This window comes from Camelina sativa, chromosome 11 (assembly GCF_030686135.1).
Source record: "Camelina sativa cultivar CO46 ecotype springtype chromosome 11, ASM3068613v1".
NCBI lineage: Eukaryota > Viridiplantae > Streptophyta > Magnoliopsida > Brassicales > Brassicaceae > Camelina > Camelina sativa.
This window is the reverse complement of record NC_141890.1, coordinates 13,331,870-13,349,380: the sequence shown is the minus strand read 5'-3', so window position 1 is coordinate 13,349,380 and position 17,511 is coordinate 13,331,870. Positions and strand designations below refer to the sequence as shown.

Below are 17,511 nucleotides of genomic sequence, written 5' to 3'. Positions count from 1 at the left end.
AAAAAAAATCCGGTTTTAGTTCGGGGGTTTGAACCCGACGTGAATCGAACACGCAACCTTCTGATCTGGAGTCAGACGCGCTACCATTGCGCCACGGATCCGGATGTTTTTATGTTGCGTTGTATATTTATATATTCTTTTAATGCGTATATAAAAATAACAATACTAATTGAGAAACGCGTTATCAACACGCCCGGTGCCGTCACCAACTGACCATGACAAAACAATCCAGGTCAAACCCGCATCAAAGTAATTGATTGGGTTTTTAAAATGCTAAAAAACAAAGTAATTTGCCGGTTTGGTGAAATCTAAAAGAACAAAATACAAATCATGCCCACCCTATGTGGGTCTATTGATTCTGGTGAATTTTTTTAATTAGCTGAGGTTTTAAGGAAAATATTAAATTGACCCCTATAAAATAACAAAATTGATCCTAAAGAAAATTTTAAATAACATAATTAACCCCAATAATTTTTTTTTGTCTCTGATGTGCTTATTTTCTAGCTCCGTGACTGTCCCCACCTCAAAAACTAAGCTAAACTATGTTGTTGTTGATGTATTGAACAGTTTAGGTAAACCGCTTCATTTTAGAAAATCAAAACGTTTTACGTATTGAGCACTTTCTAATAGTTTATGTTTTCGCCTTTTTCTACATAAATCTAGTAGCTTCCTGATTTTCGCTTTTCCTCTATGTTTCTTATATAGTCAGGCTGAATATAATAAATGACACTATTATAACTTGTGTATAATTGAAAACATCGATAGTATTCATAAATGCACTAGACGAATAATGACGTGAACATATGTTTGAATTAGGGGTTTTCAACTATCATATGTAAAGGAATAAAGCTATGACCTCTTTACTTTAGTTACATACAACTTACAGTTTACAAGGGGGTTTTTAACTATCATATGGAAAGGACTAAAGCTATTACTCCTCTTTACTTTAGTTACATACAACTTACAGTTTACAAGATAACCGATTTTTTATTTATTAAATTTTAAGCACCCTTGAAAAAGTGGGGTTAGATTGAGTAACGGTCGGAGAATCAAACTTACTAATCATAATCAAGAAAACAATTTAATATTATTGCTTGAAAGATAATCACGTGGTTTGGTCGTAATTAAGGTCCTAAATATGTCAACCTTTGCCTGCCACATTGCAGACCAAATATACTGATTCCACACCGACTGGTCCATGACATATTTAAATCATAAACACACAATACTTTATAATTAACTTGATTCGAAATATTATCGAGACTTGGCTAGTTGGCTTCAACATCTAGTTTAGTTAATTAGAAAATGTTATAACTATCTAAGCATTCGAGTATTCGACAGATAATGGCAGTTAGAGCCATTTAGGTTTTTTAATGCTTCACATGAATGTTGTGACTATAAAATGGTGCCATGTAAATTATATATGTTTATACTTTATCATATATCATGGATTAAAACATTTCTTCTTTTGTTTAGTTGTCTTAAAAAAACTCAAAATGATATAAGAAAAAACGATTTTCGTTAAACTATTAAATTAATTATACAACTAAATTTGAAATAAATCAAATTTTGTAACCGCTTTTAGTGTAGAAAACTAAACCAGCTCAACAAGGAAAATATTAGTTAACAAAGTATAGAATCAAATACAATACAACCGTTATACGCATATATTTTATTTGTAACGTTTATGCTCTTGTTCCCTTTGTTAAGAAAAGTAAAATATCTATTTTAGCACATTTACTAAAATTTTGACATTTACTAGTTTATTGGTTTCTTTTCTTTGACATCAACTAGTTTACTGACACCAATGATATGTCGCCTGGTAGTTGTAGCCTTGGAGCTATGTGTTTTTTTTTTTTTAAGAATAACCAAAATGAAAGAAGATGGTTAACCACCAACATGCACGTCTCGAGAAAACACAGCACATTACGATCAGTCGAAGAAAAACGTTTCCCGAATTCACGATGGGCGTTTTCCATTTGCGTCCATAGTCAAATTATGGACCATTGAGATATAACAGCTAAACAAATCCTCTAGAATATTCCAAGTAATTTGAATTTTCTTTCTAAAATTTTAAATGATTTTAATGATTTTAGGAAAATTGATATGATTTATTGTAATATTTTTTAAAATTTCATCTAAAACCATAACAATTGGATTTATGTATTTTTTGTTAAATCAATCCTTTTAAATCTTTAAGAGTATCTAAAAATCATTAAAATCCAAATTTACAAATTGTTTAAATAATAATGGATTTTAAAGTAAATTTTTAAATCATCAGTTCAATAAATTTTAAAATATATTTTAAATTATCAGTTCAATAAATTCATAAACTTTTAAAAATCTGTGATTAAATAATATAGAATTTGTAAAATTTATACAAACCACTTAAAATATTAAGTTTAATACGTACCTAAAAGTTTAAATAATATCGATGCCAAATAATAATAAAATAAATAAAGAATATAAAAAGAAAAAAGGTAATGAGTCACGGTCCCCAATCTCGAATATTCAGAATATTCCTAGTGAGGTGCCATTTTGACTATTAAAATGGACGCATCTTTGATTTTTCCCCAAGGTAATTTGAAAACAAAACGGAACTTTTGAATTTATTATCCAACAAAACCATAAATTTCTAATCTATTTTTCTCATTCAAACCAGTAATAATTTCCAGAACATATATAGTAAGTATTATCGTGTATGCTTACGTGACAAAACAAAGTTGTAACAGAGAAAAAAAAGAAAAAAAAAATAACAGAAGAGATATCATACGTAACAGCAATCAAATGTATGGGAGAATCAGGTAACTTCGGTTCGGTCTTAACTGAAACAGTACATGACGACAAAAGAGATCTGATAATAAATAACGATTTTTTATTAACTTCCAAAACTGACTCGTCTGGCACGCGTTTACGAGACTCACACGTGCGATAATCCCTTCATATAAGCTACTACTAAATTCTCCAATTTGGCAATTTCTTTTAACCAAAGGAAAAAAAAAGGGAAAAAAATAAAAAAAAGCCCACAGCAGCAAGCATCTAGTGTAATTGATCTCAACCGTCCGATCATCCATTTTGCCTTCACCGTTCACCAATCCCATCATACACACAAATCTCTCTCTTTCTCTCTTTCTTCTGCTGTTTCTCGTTCCTCTCTCTCTGGATCTCGCCGGCGAGCCGTTCTCTTGGGTGGTGAGTGTTTCTTCTTCTTATTTTTGTTTCATACGAATTTTGTGGTTTAATTTGATTCCTGGATTCGGAATTCTCGATGTTCCTACATTGATCTTCTTGTTTCGATTTTTAATTTTTCCAATTATTATGTATTTCTATGTTATGGATCCTAAGAACTTTGTATTTTCTTTCATATTGATACAACTTTTCTAGGGTTTACACTAAAATTCTTGTATGTTTTCTTTACCCAGAAAATTTAAGCAAGTTGTTGAGATTTTTTCTTGGTTACTGTTTTCAATTTTACACATCACAACTCACAAGGCATTGTTCGTCTCTCCCTCTTTTTTAATTTTAATATCAGAATCTTTCATGTTCTGTTTCAATGGAATATGTGTAGATTCTAAATAGATGCTTGTGATGATATGCAGTAACAGTAGCAAATCAAAGCTATATAGCATCTCAGAAGAAAAAGCTGAATTAGCTGTTGGATTCAATCCGTCTTCGATCGTATTAATCTGTGGATCGGTGTTTTTACCCCATAGTCTTATTTCATCTGTAAATGGGCTGCTTCCATTCCAAGGCAGCAAAAGAATTCCGAGGACACGAAGACCCTGTTAAGCTTGCCTCTGAGACAGCTTGTAAGTTAATTACACTCATGTTCAATAAGTTTAAACCTCCTTTTAGGGTTCACTTCGATTTGCAAGATCTCAGAAGATCATTCCTTTTGCATGTTTTCATTTGTTTTCTGATACGAGATCCATCATTATGATCCATCCATCTTTCTTTATTCACTTACACATATGGGTTTACAGTTTATTAGCTTTCTGTTCTGAGGTCTTTACCTATCTGAAAAAAGTGGATTTATTTATTTTGTTTGTTCCTGGTTCTTTGTTTTTGATTTAGCAGTGTCTTTTGCTATTTTCCAGTTAGTGTGAGTGAGGTTGAAGCATTGTTTGAGCTGTTCAAGAGCATAAGCAGTTCCGTTGTTGATGATGGTTTGATAAACAAGGTACAAAGACTTTGTTAAAGTTTGTTTCTTTTGACCCAAAATCTGGATCCTTCATGACCCCATCGACCATCGTAGTATCTTTTTGTTCTTTACGCTATTCATCTACAGTATTTTTCAACTTTGTTGACTTTATTTCAGCTATTATTATTCTTTATTCTTCCATGCTGATCTGTCTGTTCCATATTGCATCAATTCAATGTATCGTAGCCCTTAATGTTTGACTTGAATTAAGTATTTTATTGATTGCTTTGATTTTGAAATTTTGAAGCTTTCATGGCCCACTTTATCTCTCTTGGTTTTTAAATTCTAGCTTCATGTGTATGCAGGAGGAGTTTCAACTTGCCTTGTTCAAGAGCCGGAAGAGGGAGAACATATTTGCTAATAGGGTAAAAATCTGAGTTCCTTATACTTTTACAAACTTGGTCTTCTTGAAGAGTGATTTGAACCAAGACCTTCTTGGTTAATAGATAATGAGATCATGTCCACTAAACTAAACAATTATGGCTTCCTTGCAGATATTTGATATGTTTGATGTTAAACGAAAAGGAGTCATCGATTTTGGGGACTTTGTAAGATCACTCAATGTTTTCCACCCCAATGCTTCTCTAGAGGACAAAATAGATTGTAAGTTGTTGACATGAGAGAGAGTTTTTCATATCTATTGTTTCTAGAAGCTTCTTGTGAAGAGTTTTTTAACTGATTCTGGTCTATGATGTCTTCTCAGTTACGTTTAGGCTTTACGACATGGACTGCACAGGTTACATTGAACGCCAAGAGGTAATAAATAATAATAACTTGCAAGCTTTGAAATACTAGTCATGAAAGATCTTTTGCCATGTTCTTTGATTATGCAATCTTTTACTTAATAACTTTGCAAGAAGTCAAGTTATTGAATGTTTGCCATGTTCTTTGATTATGCAATCTTTTACTTAATAACTTTGCAAGAAGTCAAGTTATTGAATGTTTGCCATGTTCTTTGATTATGCAATCTTTTACTTAATAACTTTGCAAGAAGTCAAGTTATTGAATGTGATGTTCTTTTGCAGGTCAAGCAAATGTTGATCGCCCTTCTCTGCGAATCCGAAATGAAATTGGCTGATGAAACCATAGAGATTATACTCGATAAGGTTTGTTGTTGTCATCGTTTATTTCTAGAATTAAAACATGTAGAGGTTATGTTCTAAATGTGGTTTCTTTCTTTCCTTCTCATTCATATGAACAGACATTTGAAGATGCAGACGTAAACCAAGATGGAAAGATTGATAAAGTAGAGTGGAGTGATTTCGTAATTAAAAACCCATCATTGCTTAAGATCATGACTCTTCCATATCTCAGGTATGGGAACCAAAAAGACAAACAAATTAACTGACAGTATAACAAACGAGAAATGTCAAATTCTTAACGTGTATTACATAAAACTGTGTGCAGGGATATAACGACAACGTTTCCGAGTTTTGTCTTCAATTCAGAAGTCGATGAGATTGCCACTTGAAGGATCAATCTGGTTTAAACCGAAGCGTACAAGTTGGAAAGCCTGATGGGTGTGTCATCAACAACATGTGTTTGTAGACAGTAGTAGTAGTAGAGCATATTTTTCTTGAAATTGTTTCTTTTACCTGGAATTTTATCATTCTGGGTTCCTTTTTTATTCTTCTCAGATACAGTTTTGAAATCCTTAGTTTTTTGCTTTTAAAGAAAAGAAAATGAGCGTTAATTACCATTCCTTTTTACTTCATATACATAGTTAGGAAATTGTTAATGAGTCTGTACATAACACATTCATACATTTGTTGTTTCTTACTCTATTGATTTTTGTAAAGTAAAAGATTAAAGAGATTTGTTACATTAGTGCTTTTTGGGGTCTGATTGTTCGAATCGAATCTTCGTAGTATAAAATTGTGAATATAAAAATTGTGTTGGGCCCTTTACCGCAAAAGATTAAAGTACAAAATTTACGGTCTTGCCACTCTCGTCTTGCTTCCTCTTCTTCGTCTCCCTCGACTTCGAGTTTACAGCAATTTAGGGATCTTTCTCGATTCGTTCTCAAACTGGAGAATTCGTATGTAGCTATTATGTTCTCTTCATTGTTACATTTCGATTTGGATTCAGCTTCTCTCCATCTCTTCTTGTGTTTTTGTTACTAAATTGTATAGACTGATGTTTAGGAAACGGAACTTAGTTCTAGAATCGTTGCGTCGTCTCGATGTAAGCGACGTAGAAACCCTAATTTCACGGGTCTTGTGTAGCCGCACCTCAAATTCGGCTCTGTTCTGCACTAGTGTTGTTGAACCTGGTAGATTAAGCTGGGAAGTTTCTTCTCAAGTGATACTCAAGAAGAAGCTCGAAATAGCTCTTAAGGATCACCGTGTAAATGATGCTTGGGACGTGTTTAAAGATTTCAAACGGCTTTATGGGTTTCCCGATAATGTAATCATGAATAGGTTTGTTACTGTGTTGTCTTACTCGTCTGATTCTGGTTGGCTTTGTAAAGCTAGTGATCTGACTCGTTTGGCTTTGAAGCAAAATCCAGGTATGTTAAGTGGAGATGTTTTAACTAAGTTGTCGTTGTCTCTAGCGAGAGCTCAGATGGTTGAATCTGCTTGTAGTATTCTTAGAATAATGCTGGAGAAGGGTTATGTTCTAACCTTAGATGTGTTGAGGCTTGTTGTGATGCATATGGTGAAAACAGAGGTTGGGACTTGCTTAGCTTCGAATTATTTGGTTCAAGTTTGTGATCGTTTTGTGGGGTTAAATGTGTCGAAACGAAATAACAGTCCCGGAAATGTTGTGAAGCCTGATACGGTCTTGTTTAATCTTGTACTTGGTTCTTGTGTGAGATTTGGTTTATCTCTCAAAGGCCAAGAACTTATTGAGCTGATGGCTAAAGTCGATGTCATTGCGGATGCGTACTCGATTGTGATCATGTCTTGTATTTATGAAATGAATGGTATGCGGGATGAGTTGAAGAAGTTCAAGGAGCATATGGTTCAGTTACCGCCTCAGGTTCTTTGTCACTATCAGCATGTTTTTGATAATTTGTTAAGCCTTGAGCTCAAATTTGATGATATCGGTTCTGCGGGTCGGCTTGTCTTAGATATATGCAAGAGTAAGGACTTGGTTTCAGTTTATGATCTTGGATTTGATTCTGAAAAGCCTCGGGTTTTGTCTGTTGGGTCTCACCATATTCGATCCGGGTTAAAGATCCAAATTTCACCCAAGATTTTGCAGAGAGATTCATCTCTAAGAGTGGACACTGAAGCAACATTTGTTAGTTATGCCAATTCCAAGCTTGTTATCACAAGCAAGACTCTTGCTAAGTTAGTATATGGGTACAAGAGGCATGATAATCTCCCTGAGCTATCAAAGCTTTTGTTTAAGCTAGGTGGATCCAGTTTATGTGCTGATGTCGTTGATGCTTGTGTTGCGATTGGTTGGTTAGAAGCTGCTCATGATATTCTTGACGACATGGTTTCTGCTGGTCATACCATGGATTTGGCCACGTATAGAAAAGTCTTGTCTGGTTATTACAAGAGCAAGATGTTGAGAAATGCAGACGTTCTTCTGAAACAAATGACCAAAGCCGGTCTAATTACAGATCCAACAAATGAGATTGTGGTTTTACCAGAAGCAGAAGAGAAAGACAGTAAAACCACAGAGCTCACGGACCTCTTGGTTCAGGAAATCAATGCAGGAAAACAAGTGAAAGTTCCAAGTATGCTATACGAGCTAAACTCGTCCCTCTACTACTTCTGCAAAGCTAAAATGCAAGGAGATGCCTTAATAACCTACAGGAAAATCCCCAAGATGAAAATCCCACCAACTATCCAAAGTTTTTGGATCTTGATCGACATGTACTCATCTCTAGGCATGTACCGGGAGATCACAATCGTCTGGGGAGATATTAAAAGGAACATTGCGAGCAGTAACCTAACGGTAACACAAGATCTGTTAGAGAAGCTTGTAGTGAACTTTCTCAGAGGAGGGTATTTTGAGAGAGTAATGGAGGTTATCAGTTATATGAAGGAGAACAACATGTATAACGATCTAACCATGTATAAGAATGAGTATCTTAAGCTTCACAAGAATCTATACAGAACTTTGAAAGCAGCAGACGCTGTAACAGAAGCTCAAGCCCAGAGACTTGAGCATGTCAAAGCCTTCAGGAAACTTGTTGGTATAGTATGATTGTATGATTTTAATTATTATCCTCTCTGTAGAGTGTAGACTGTAGTGTATAACTTAAACTAATTTTTTTTTGTCTCAATGTGAAATTTAATTCATATAAATCTTGGGCCTTACATAGATAAAAAGCTAAATGGGCCTGATTTATATCGAAAGCCGCTGGGTGAACACGTAAACTCGCTCGGGTCGGACATTAAACTATCGGATCCGAGCCATTTGGGGTTTGGTAGTTATTCCTATTTCCGTATAATTCGATCGGAAGCGGAAGCTCTCTGCAACGGAAGGAGGAAAAAAATACCTAAAATTTGGTGATGGATTCACCGCCGAAGAAGAACCCCATGGATGATTTGTTCGGCGAAGATTCAGACAACGACTCACCATCTTCGCGTTCGAAATCGTCCTCTTCTGGTAATGCTTCTTCGTCTTCGTCTTCATCCTCGTCTTCTTCATCTTCGTCTTCTGCGGCTGGAGGAGATGGAGATGGAGATGGGGATGGTGGTGGTGCGGATTCTGGTAGCGCAAGCGATAGCGGAAGTGGAAGTAGCGGCGGGAAAGAGGAGCATGGAGATGATAGAGTAGAGAGTTATAGGAGCAATGATAATGGAGAAAGTGGTGGGATTTACCCTTATGAAGAAGAGGAAGAAGAAGATGATGAGAAGGATCTTTTTGGGTCTGATAATGAAGAGTATACTAAGACACCTGCAATTAGCACTTACTCAATCCCTGGTAAGTTCGTCTTTGTTTGTGATTTCATACTTCTACGAAACAAATATGTAGTCTTTTAAGAACTCATATGTTGGAAACAAGATCCTAGTAAAAATTAGCATGATGCTGCATTTTTGAAAACTCTCTATGTAACTGTGTTCTTGCTCTGCATATATAAGATCGTTTTCCTGAAGCTTTTGTTCTCTCTTGATTGTGATTGATGTGGTTTTTCATGATCACTATAATGTTGGAACCTTTTTTTTGTCTCACTATTGTCTCGTGTAAATAGTTCTGACTTCGGAGACTGAATTGTTTTTTTGGCTTTTGGGTTTTCTATGGCTACTAAGTTTTTGCTGATATGAAATATGATAGTTTTGCCTGCGGGATGGAGCAATGATAACCATGGTGCGAGAGGAGGGGTGGGGCGTGGTCGTTGGCCAAATGGGAGAGGAGGACCTGGGCTTCTTCCTCGGCCTGGACCTTACCCTGGACGTGGTAATCGTGGTGGTTTTGGCGGGAGATACCAGAATTATCAGCGTGATGAACGTTTTGTTTCTGAGCTTAAGCTTTCCAAGAGCAAAGAAACCTTGGCTAGAAAACAAACCAACTTTCAGGAGGTAATTAGTTATCAAGGAACATTGTTTTAACTTCCTACTTATTTTAGGCAGAGTTTGACGTTACACGTTTAATCTATGTCTATATTTATGGATATGGTAACACGTTTCAAAATGCTTGTAATTAACAGCCATGTGAGCTTACTAGCTACAGTCGAGTAGAAGGTGGAGAAGTATTCTATGATGAGCGAGGATTGGTGAGAGCTTTTGGTATTATTGTTCCTTTAGATTTTCTCTTTTCTTTCTTTGAGTAGATATATATATATATATATATAGATATTTATTTAGGCATATATATGCAGACATGTAAATATACCAAATATCCTAGAGCTTATATGTATCCACTTTGTTCTTAACTCCCAGAGGCTTTTCAAACGTCATGTTGCTGAAGAGATTGGAGCGGATTTAAATCAAGGTTATGATACTTTTATCGAGAAAAAAGGTAGGAGTGGCCCCAGTGTTTTGTATGTGAACTATTAGCATGTGTAAAATGAAGAAGTGTGATATATTCAGCTGATTAATTCTTCTTTTGAGGCAGACCTGGGCTCTGAGGGCTTTGGTGACCTTCTTGGCAGTATAAGAGCAAAGAACATTTCGCTGGAGAACATTCATTTTGTGGTATGAAGTGCTGGTGTAAATCAGTTCATTTCACTGTCAATTCATTACTTTGAAGAGGTTATCTTAACAGTGTCTTTTATTTTTGCTTTTTTGGACAGACATTTCGTAATAATCTAAACAAGGTAAGTGAGATCGTCCAACAATTATTTGACCTTTATGATTCCAAATGATTCACTCGGTGCACTTTGATTTATTCTTTAAGATATTGGGGGCTGCTTATAATCGGCATGAACCGTGGGAAATGGGCGTGCATAAGAGAAATGGTACCATATATCTAGATGTGCATAAACTGCCTGAAAGACCGCAGAGTGACTTAGATCGCCGTAGGTAATGTTCATTTTAAATGTATAGGAGAAAGAGAGTGATTCTACTAGTTTTATTATAAATTGTGCGAAAGAATGTTTGTGTAGAACAGAAAAAAGTTAGAAAAAAGGTAGCAATGTTTTTTTTAAAAATGGGTCATTTAGAGTTTATATATTTATATATATATTGATTGCTATTACAACTTGTTGTCCATCAGATGTTATTGGGGTTATTGTTTCGAAAGCCTTGCGACTGAAGATCCTGGAAGAGCTTATGGAGAAGAAGTCCATCATGTGGATGCAAATGTTGAATTTTGTTCTGTTGTGAAGACTAAACTTGGAGCTCACCGGGTTCTGATGGGTGCTGAAATGGACTGCTGTGATGAAACTGACGAGGGAAGAAGGATTTACATAGAGTTGAAAACATCTCGTGAGGTATGCCTCTTCCTGCTATAGTTTTCCTAAAAGCTCGTTTGATATTCCAGCTTCTCTTTTTCATATCACACATTTACACATTAGTCAGTAATGTCCCTACTATTTGCTCTGCAGTTGGATGATCGTACCGTAGACAGATATGAAAGAGAGAAACTGCTTAAATTCTGGGTAAGTATGATGTGTCACGGGTTGCATGTAAAATCTTTGTTTCTCCATTCTTGTCCAGTGTTAAATGGTTTAATATACTGCAGATACAATCATTCGTAGCAGGAGTTCCATACATTCTCGTTGGGTATAGGTATGAATTTGCCAACCATTCTAAGGATAAGCTCAAAAGGTTTAAACCTTTCATAATCAAGCAATAAAATTCAAGTAAACGTTTCCATTTCCGTTTTAAATTGGTGTAGGGATGATGGAGGAAGACTAGTACGCACAGAGAGACTAAGAACAAAGGATATTGCGCACAGAGCCAGATTGAAAAACTTTTGGCAGGTAAGTGTTATCAGTTCTCATTACAGACATGAATGGTAATTGTGTATAATTAAAAGTTTCGGTAAGATTGAACACAATGAGTTTTGGGAAATAGGGAGGAGTGTGCTTGGCTTTTGCTGATGAAGTTCTTTGCTGGCTATACGGCACTGTTAAAGAGAGTAAGTTTATTTTTTGTTGCGTCTCTACATAGAACATGGGAGATGGTCTTTTTATTTTCTAACAATGTGTTTTTTTGCAGACGAAGATTACATACTTCAGTTCCAGCATCCTTTCATGAGGCTAGAGCTTCTTCAAGCTCAGTCTTGCCCTGACGCCATCACTAACCATGTTCACCTTCTACAACATCCTGCATCACCAGAGGGTCCAGAACCACCTCAGTAACTTTGTGCTTCTTCAATGGAGTCTTTTTAGTACTTAGGGTCCAAAGTCAAATTTTAAATAAAAGGTTATGATTTTGGATCTTCTTTTGTAACATTTCATTAACCAAAAAACCAAAACATTGAAAACATTTGCGCTTCCAATATTTTTACTTTTTACTTTTGGCGCTGTTCTATCTATGTGAAAACCAAAAGCGAATCCAACAACCTGGGCCGGGCCAGTTTAACTCAGTCCAAAACCTTATATAGTCGAACCACGTGAGCGTCACGTGTCCCTCTCTCTCTCTCTATTTTGTTGGTTGACGAATCACCGGAGAAGCTAATTTGTTTCATCCCGTTCCCGTTTTGCCCTTCCCTGTTCTTTTATGCTTTTCTTATCTTCAAAAAAAAAAAATCTACGAGCAAGAACAAAAAAAAAAAAAACTGTCTATGTACCAACAAGAGACTAGTTGTCAGATAAATATACGCGAGATGAGAAGCTCCATTTGAAAACCCTAGAGCTCATCATCATCATCTCTCTCTCCAGGTACACCTTTTTGTTTTTTCGTGTTTTGGTTTCACCGGCGTGGATCTCCGGTGAGGGGAGATTCCGAAATTTTTTGAAGAGATTTAGATCATGTATAGAGAGAGGGGTATGGTTGGATCGAAGTCGGAGGTGGTCGATCGGAAACGTACAAACGAGTCTCACGATAATCGTCCCTCGCATTCGATGCCTCAGCCCGTCAATGGAAAAGGCAAGGTAACAGCCTCCTCCCTCTTGATTGGGAAGCAGCAATTGCATGACAGAGATTCACGTTCTGCTCATGGTAAGATTCGATTTTTCCCCTCTTTCAATTGTTCGATTCGATTTTGGGATTCAACTTTCTTAAAAAATTGATTAGAAATTTCTTATTTTGAACATCTCATCATGACCTAATTGTTGAAAAAGTTTACGAACCTCTTTAACTTTCTCTAGCAATGATGTTATTCATTTCTTTTTTTGCCATATAGCAGTTACAAACGCATCAAAGCTAGAAACTTTAATCTTAGACACAATCCAGCTTTTGTTTCTATGTGTTTTTATATGTTTGAGAGAAAGATGTTGATGAAATGTTTTCTTGTGGTTACTGCAGCTGTGGATATATCAGACACAGACAGCGAAGAATCAGAGGTTAGTGGTTCTGAGGGAGAAGACACCTCATGGATATGCTGGTTCTGCAACCTACGAGGGAACGAGTTCTTCTGTGAAGTTGATGATGATTACATCCAGGATGACTTTAACTTGTGTGGACTCAGCCATCAAGTTCCTTACTACGACTATGCCCTTGATTTGATTTTGGATGTAGAGTCTTCCCATGGTAAGTCTTATTACCGTGATAATTAGTTATGTGATTGCGTAAGGGATAAATAATAGTATAGAGGAAAACTGGTTTGGCTTTCGGTTTTTGTTGTTCAATGTTTTGATTTGGATTGACGGGTTAACAGGTGAGATGTTTACAGAGGAACAGAATGAATTGATCGAGTCAGCGGCAGAGATGCTTTATGGGATGATTCATGCTCGTTACATATTGACAAGCAAAGGGCTGGCTTCTATGGTAAGGAAGTTTTTACTCTCAAGTTGCATATTTAACAAATCCTATATAGACCATACACCAATTATTGGTTTCTTTACCATGGTTTTGCAGTTAGACAAATACAAAAACTATGACTTTGGAAGATGCCCAAGAGTTTATTGTTGTGGGCAACCTTGTTTACCAGTTGGTCAATCTGATATCCCTCGAGCGAGCACGGTAAAGATATATTGCCCCAAATGTGAAGACGTGTATTACCCACGATCAAAGTACCAAGGAAGTATCCTTTTTTTTTTTTTTAATTCTCAGTATATATTTGCATATGCATAAAGCAGTTCTATACGGCTATGCGGACTTAGTTTTGCTTTGATTAGCTTAGCATTTGATATTTCTATATTATGTTGCGTTGCTGCTATGTTTGGTTTGTTTGTTCTTTAACACGGGAAAAAAAACAGACATAGATGGAGCATACTTTGGGACAACGTTTCCACATCTGTTCTTGATGACGTACGGACATCTGAAGCCACAAAAGGCATCACAAAGCTACACTCCAAGAGTGTTTGGGTTCAAGTTACACAAGCCGTGAAGGAAACAAGGAAGAAGGATATACTCTTGGGTGTGGAGATACAACAAAGGAAGAAGATGATTTGTACCCCTTGGGTGTTGAAAAACAAGAAATGTGTGTAAACGAAATCAAATCAAAAAAAAAAAAAGCGCTGTTTGTATCATTGAAGGTGAAACTAGTTCTCTCTCTCTCTCTCTCTCTCTCTCTCTCTCTCTTTCTATCTCTTTCTGTGTGTTTTGTATTGTGTCCTTAGGTTTAGTAGTTAAACATTAGCAGCATGGACTGGTGAAGTAAGATCCCATATTTATATCCAATTGTAATACTTAACCTTATTGTTCTTTTTTTGATTTCTTCTTTCCAACTACATTCCATTAAGTTAACACAATTCTCACAAATTGCTTGTACCAGTCTCTCTTTGATGTGTGATGTGTCAGCTCCTTTCAACCAATAGTGGGGTACATAAAGCCCATTGGGCTAACTCTACGAAACACAACGATCCACCTAAATTACGAATATTTTTAAAGAAGGAAAAAAAAAAGCTTTTTAATTATGTATAGGTAGGTGTCTCTGTGATTGTGTGTGTTCCTGCGAGCCTTAAGCTCTCTGTAGATTACGTAAACACCTCTCTCTCTCTCTCTCTCTCTCTCTCTCTCTCTCTCTCTCTCTCTCTCTCTCTCTCTCTTGCTTGTGATTGTTTGTTTTTCGTCTACTTCTTGATCTAAATCGAATTTGTATCGAATCCGAAAGTATTGGTCTCTCGTCGTCCCTTTGATTTTCTGTTGGCAACCCTAAATCGCCCGAGTTGATTCTACTACCAAATCGGGCGTTGTTGAATCGCGCTTTGTTTTGTTGTAATAATGCCACCGTTTATGTCTGGCTCCAGAGCTATAGTTTCGTTAATTTCATGTCGAAACGCCATCAGGAACTCGATCAGCCGTCCGGGGATCCCTCGGCGGAGTTGTGTATCTAATCAAATTAGGAGATTTGGTTCTCTTTCAGGCGTTGAGAGATGCTCTCCTTATGGGTCAGTAATGTCCAATGATGAGGATGGTAGAGTCTCTTTCGGCACTGGAAGTTTATTAATTCAAAGACGGCATTTTCTGGGTTGTGGAGATGGGGAAGAAGGTGGTGGTGAGTTATCTAAGATCTACGAAGAGCGTCGTGTCTTGGGGTAACCTCATTAATCCTATTTTTGGATCTTTCCACTCGATTCCATTTATCCCTCTGTTATCGTACTTGTTTCGTTCTTACAATTGCTTCTTAGATATGAAATGGCACTTTGCACAACAACAAAAAAAAATAAAATAAAAAAAAATGAAATGGCACAACTTTGTGAAATGTTTCAATGCTTTATTCTGATGTTTTGTGGCCTTTATGTGTCACTGAAATATTGGCTTTTTATTTCCTGTTTTGTGGATCAAACAGTGGAAGAAGGGTTCAATGATCTAATAAGCATCTTAGGCTTTTAAACGTGTTGCAGGATTGGGATTTGCCTTTGTGTTTGTCTTGTTTTGAACCGATATACTATGAATTAAGTTTCCAGAAAGATGGTAATCAGTTGGTTTAGACTGAACTTCTGTGTTAGAATTTGTTAATGATTTTGCTTGTGGCAACATGTTCTTATGAATCCTCATCCTTACTGTTTGTTGCGAACATTGAGAATCTCGCATTGGCAATACATTAATGATTTGAGGTTCATATGCTCAACAAATGAAGATTGAACTACTCATTTGTGTTTTGTTTTAATTACAGGTATTCACCGGAGCAAATGTTTAACGTAGTTGCAGCTGTAGACTTGTACCACGGGTTTGTTCCTTGGTGTCAACGCTCTGAGGTTCTTAAAGAATATCCAGATGGATCATTCGATGCAGAACTGGAGATTGGTTTTAAGTTTCTTGTTGAGAGTTACATTTCCCATGTCGAATCCGAAAGGCCGAAATGGATTAAGGTAAGCAAGGACTTTTTTTTTGCTTTTGTTTGTTTGTTGGTTTTGAGTGACTGATGGATTTTTACCACATGATATGAATCCGTGCTTTTCAGACAACTGCGAGGGACACGGGACTATTTGACCATTTGATAAACCTCTGGCAATTTAAGCCAGGGCCCATTCCAGGAACCTGCGACCTTCATTTCCATGTGGATTTCAAATTCAATTCGCCTCTCTATCGCCAGGTAAAAAAACTATTAACAAAACCTCTCAACTTGTAAGTGTCCAATAGTTAGTACTTAGTAATGGTGCTTGGGAATTGTTAGTAATAAGAAAATTATGATTCTTATTTCCTCTAAAGATTAAAACTTGGGAATTGTTAGTAGCCGAAGAAAGCTATTAGGATAGTGTGAGTTCGTTTATTCTTGGGAATTGTTAGTAGCCGAAGAAAGCTATTAGGATAGTGTGAGTTCGTTTATTCTTGGGAATTGTTAGTAGCCGAAGAAAGCTATTAGGATAGTGTGAGTTCGTTTATTCTTGGGAATTGTTAGTAATCGAAGAAATGTAGAAGAAAACTATGGTTTCGTTCTTCCGCAAAAGATTGAAAGTTTAAAATTTGTTGCTAGGAATCAAAGACCATTTACTAGAAAATAATGATGTCTTTGTTACTCAAGGTGAATCTATTCTTGGTTAATACAAAACCTTGCAAGTAGTTTTGAAAGTATTCTTTCGCTTATTTCAGGTAGCTTCAATGTTCTTAAAGGAGGTAGCAACAAGACTTGTAGGAGCATTTAGTGACCGATGCCGACTAGTGTATGGTCCAGGAGTTCCAGTAGATGAAAACGCATATGAACAAAGAGCTTGAGACGTATCTATTATATACATATAATGGAAGTAACACATCAGTTTAGATTTCATTTTGATTGCTCGAGAGCGATTACGGCATAGCATGTTTTGTTTTGTTTTTTCATATATATGAATGCTTTTGCATATGAAGATCAACACATGACATCAGATGTTTGTTTAATGTAAAAGCAGGAATATAAAACACATCCATTTCTCTATTGGAGTCTTTTCTTTGTTCAACTATTTCTTTCTTAATCTAATAATATTGATTATGACGACATATGTGGTGACGCAACAGTCATATTAAGGTGTTTTATAAGGTTAGAGAATGATTCGATAAAATGGAAAAGTTTATAAAGGTTTGGAAGATGAACATTAGTGGGGAACCAAAAGTCTTGGGCACCTGTCATAAACTAGTCATATTACTGGTCATAACCATTGAACTTAAAAGGGAAAATATGTCACCGTGTGTGTCTCTTGAGTCTTGACTCTAGTCTTAGGGATGTTTTGGCATTAAACCAATGTTTGATTCGGTTCTCTGAAAATACGTGGTTTAACTTCTCGTTTTAATCAGGTGGAGTTTACAAAAAACATTTGATCTGCGAGAACATTATTCGATAAAATAACATAAATATGAGTCAATATGAAATGTACATTTATCAAGCCATGCAAACATATGGTCCTGCCATTCACTTAGATAAAAATTTAGCTAACAAAA

The 17,511-nt window shown here is 36.1% G+C and overlaps 4 protein-coding genes, 1 non-coding gene and 1 pseudogene across 10 annotated transcripts; 5 read left to right on the top strand and 1 right to left on the bottom strand.

The window, feature by feature from the left end:
* Positions 1 to 29: 29 nt before the first annotated feature.
* TRNAW-CCA (transfer RNA tryptophan (anticodon CCA)) lies at positions 30 to 101 on the bottom strand. Its single transcript has one exon. It is a non-coding gene; the product is annotated as a tRNA-Trp (tRNA).
* A 2,868-nt stretch (positions 102 to 2,969) lies between these two features.
* LOC104723329 (calcineurin B-like protein 1) lies at positions 2,970 to 6,028 on the top strand. The gene is made up of 9 exons (XM_010441676.3): positions 2,970 to 3,192; positions 3,600 to 3,809; positions 4,098 to 4,180; positions 4,507 to 4,566; positions 4,696 to 4,804; positions 4,905 to 4,957; positions 5,227 to 5,307; positions 5,403 to 5,515; positions 5,609 to 6,028. The coding sequence occupies exons 2-9, from the start codon at positions 3,731 to 3,733 to the stop codon at positions 5,670 to 5,672; spliced, it is 642 nt and encodes a 213-aa protein (XP_010439978.1). The 5' UTR covers positions 2,970 to 3,192; positions 3,600 to 3,730; the 3' UTR covers positions 5,673 to 6,028.
* Positions 6,029 to 6,337: 309 nt separating this feature from the next.
* On the top strand, positions 6,338 to 8,466 carry LOC104723326 (pentatricopeptide repeat-containing protein At4g17616 pseudogene; annotated as a pseudogene). The gene has a single exon (XR_015572104.1). The product of XR_015572104.1 is annotated as a pentatricopeptide repeat-containing protein At4g17616 pseudogene (transcript).
* Positions 8,467 to 8,619: 153 nt separating this feature from the next.
* Positions 8,620 to 12,066, top strand: LOC104723327 (NAD-capped RNA hydrolase DXO1). The gene is made up of 13 exons (XM_087474579.1): positions 8,620 to 9,088; positions 9,440 to 9,684; positions 9,813 to 9,878; positions 10,045 to 10,123; positions 10,220 to 10,299; positions 10,398 to 10,421; positions 10,502 to 10,626; positions 10,820 to 11,036; positions 11,151 to 11,204; positions 11,288 to 11,334; positions 11,444 to 11,528; positions 11,623 to 11,686; positions 11,767 to 12,066. Exons 1-13 carry the CDS (start codon positions 8,674 to 8,676, stop codon positions 11,907 to 11,909), a joined length of 1,644 nt encoding a protein of 547 aa, XP_087330705.1. The 5' UTR covers positions 8,620 to 8,673; the 3' UTR covers positions 11,910 to 12,066.
* A 110-nt stretch (positions 12,067 to 12,176) lies between these two features.
* Positions 12,177 to 14,381, top strand: LOC104723324 (casein kinase II subunit beta-2). Of its 5 annotated transcripts, none has more exons than XM_087474584.1 (6): positions 12,227 to 12,431; positions 12,530 to 12,711; positions 13,018 to 13,242; positions 13,385 to 13,479; positions 13,570 to 13,735; positions 13,911 to 14,381. In XM_087474584.1, the coding sequence occupies exons 2-6, from the start codon at positions 12,540 to 12,542 to the stop codon at positions 14,039 to 14,041; spliced, it is 789 nt and encodes a 262-aa protein (XP_087330710.1). In that variant the 5' UTR covers positions 12,227 to 12,431; positions 12,530 to 12,539; the 3' UTR covers positions 14,042 to 14,381. The 5 variants fall into 5 exon arrangements, with proteins under 5 accessions (XP_087330706.1, XP_087330710.1, XP_087330709.1 ...); XM_087474583.1 differs by having other exon boundaries at positions 12,519 to 12,711; XM_087474581.1 differs by having other exon boundaries at positions 12,519 to 12,711; positions 13,370 to 13,479.
* A 128-nt stretch (positions 14,382 to 14,509) lies between these two features.
* LOC104723323 (uncharacterized) lies at positions 14,510 to 17,033 on the top strand. The gene is made up of 4 exons (XM_010441667.3): positions 14,510 to 15,191; positions 15,773 to 15,968; positions 16,061 to 16,192; positions 16,690 to 17,033. Exons 1-4 carry the CDS (start codon positions 14,878 to 14,880, stop codon positions 16,810 to 16,812), a joined length of 765 nt encoding a protein of 254 aa, XP_010439969.1. The 5' UTR covers positions 14,510 to 14,877; the 3' UTR covers positions 16,813 to 17,033.
* The last annotated feature ends 478 nt before the right edge of the window (positions 17,034 to 17,511 follow it).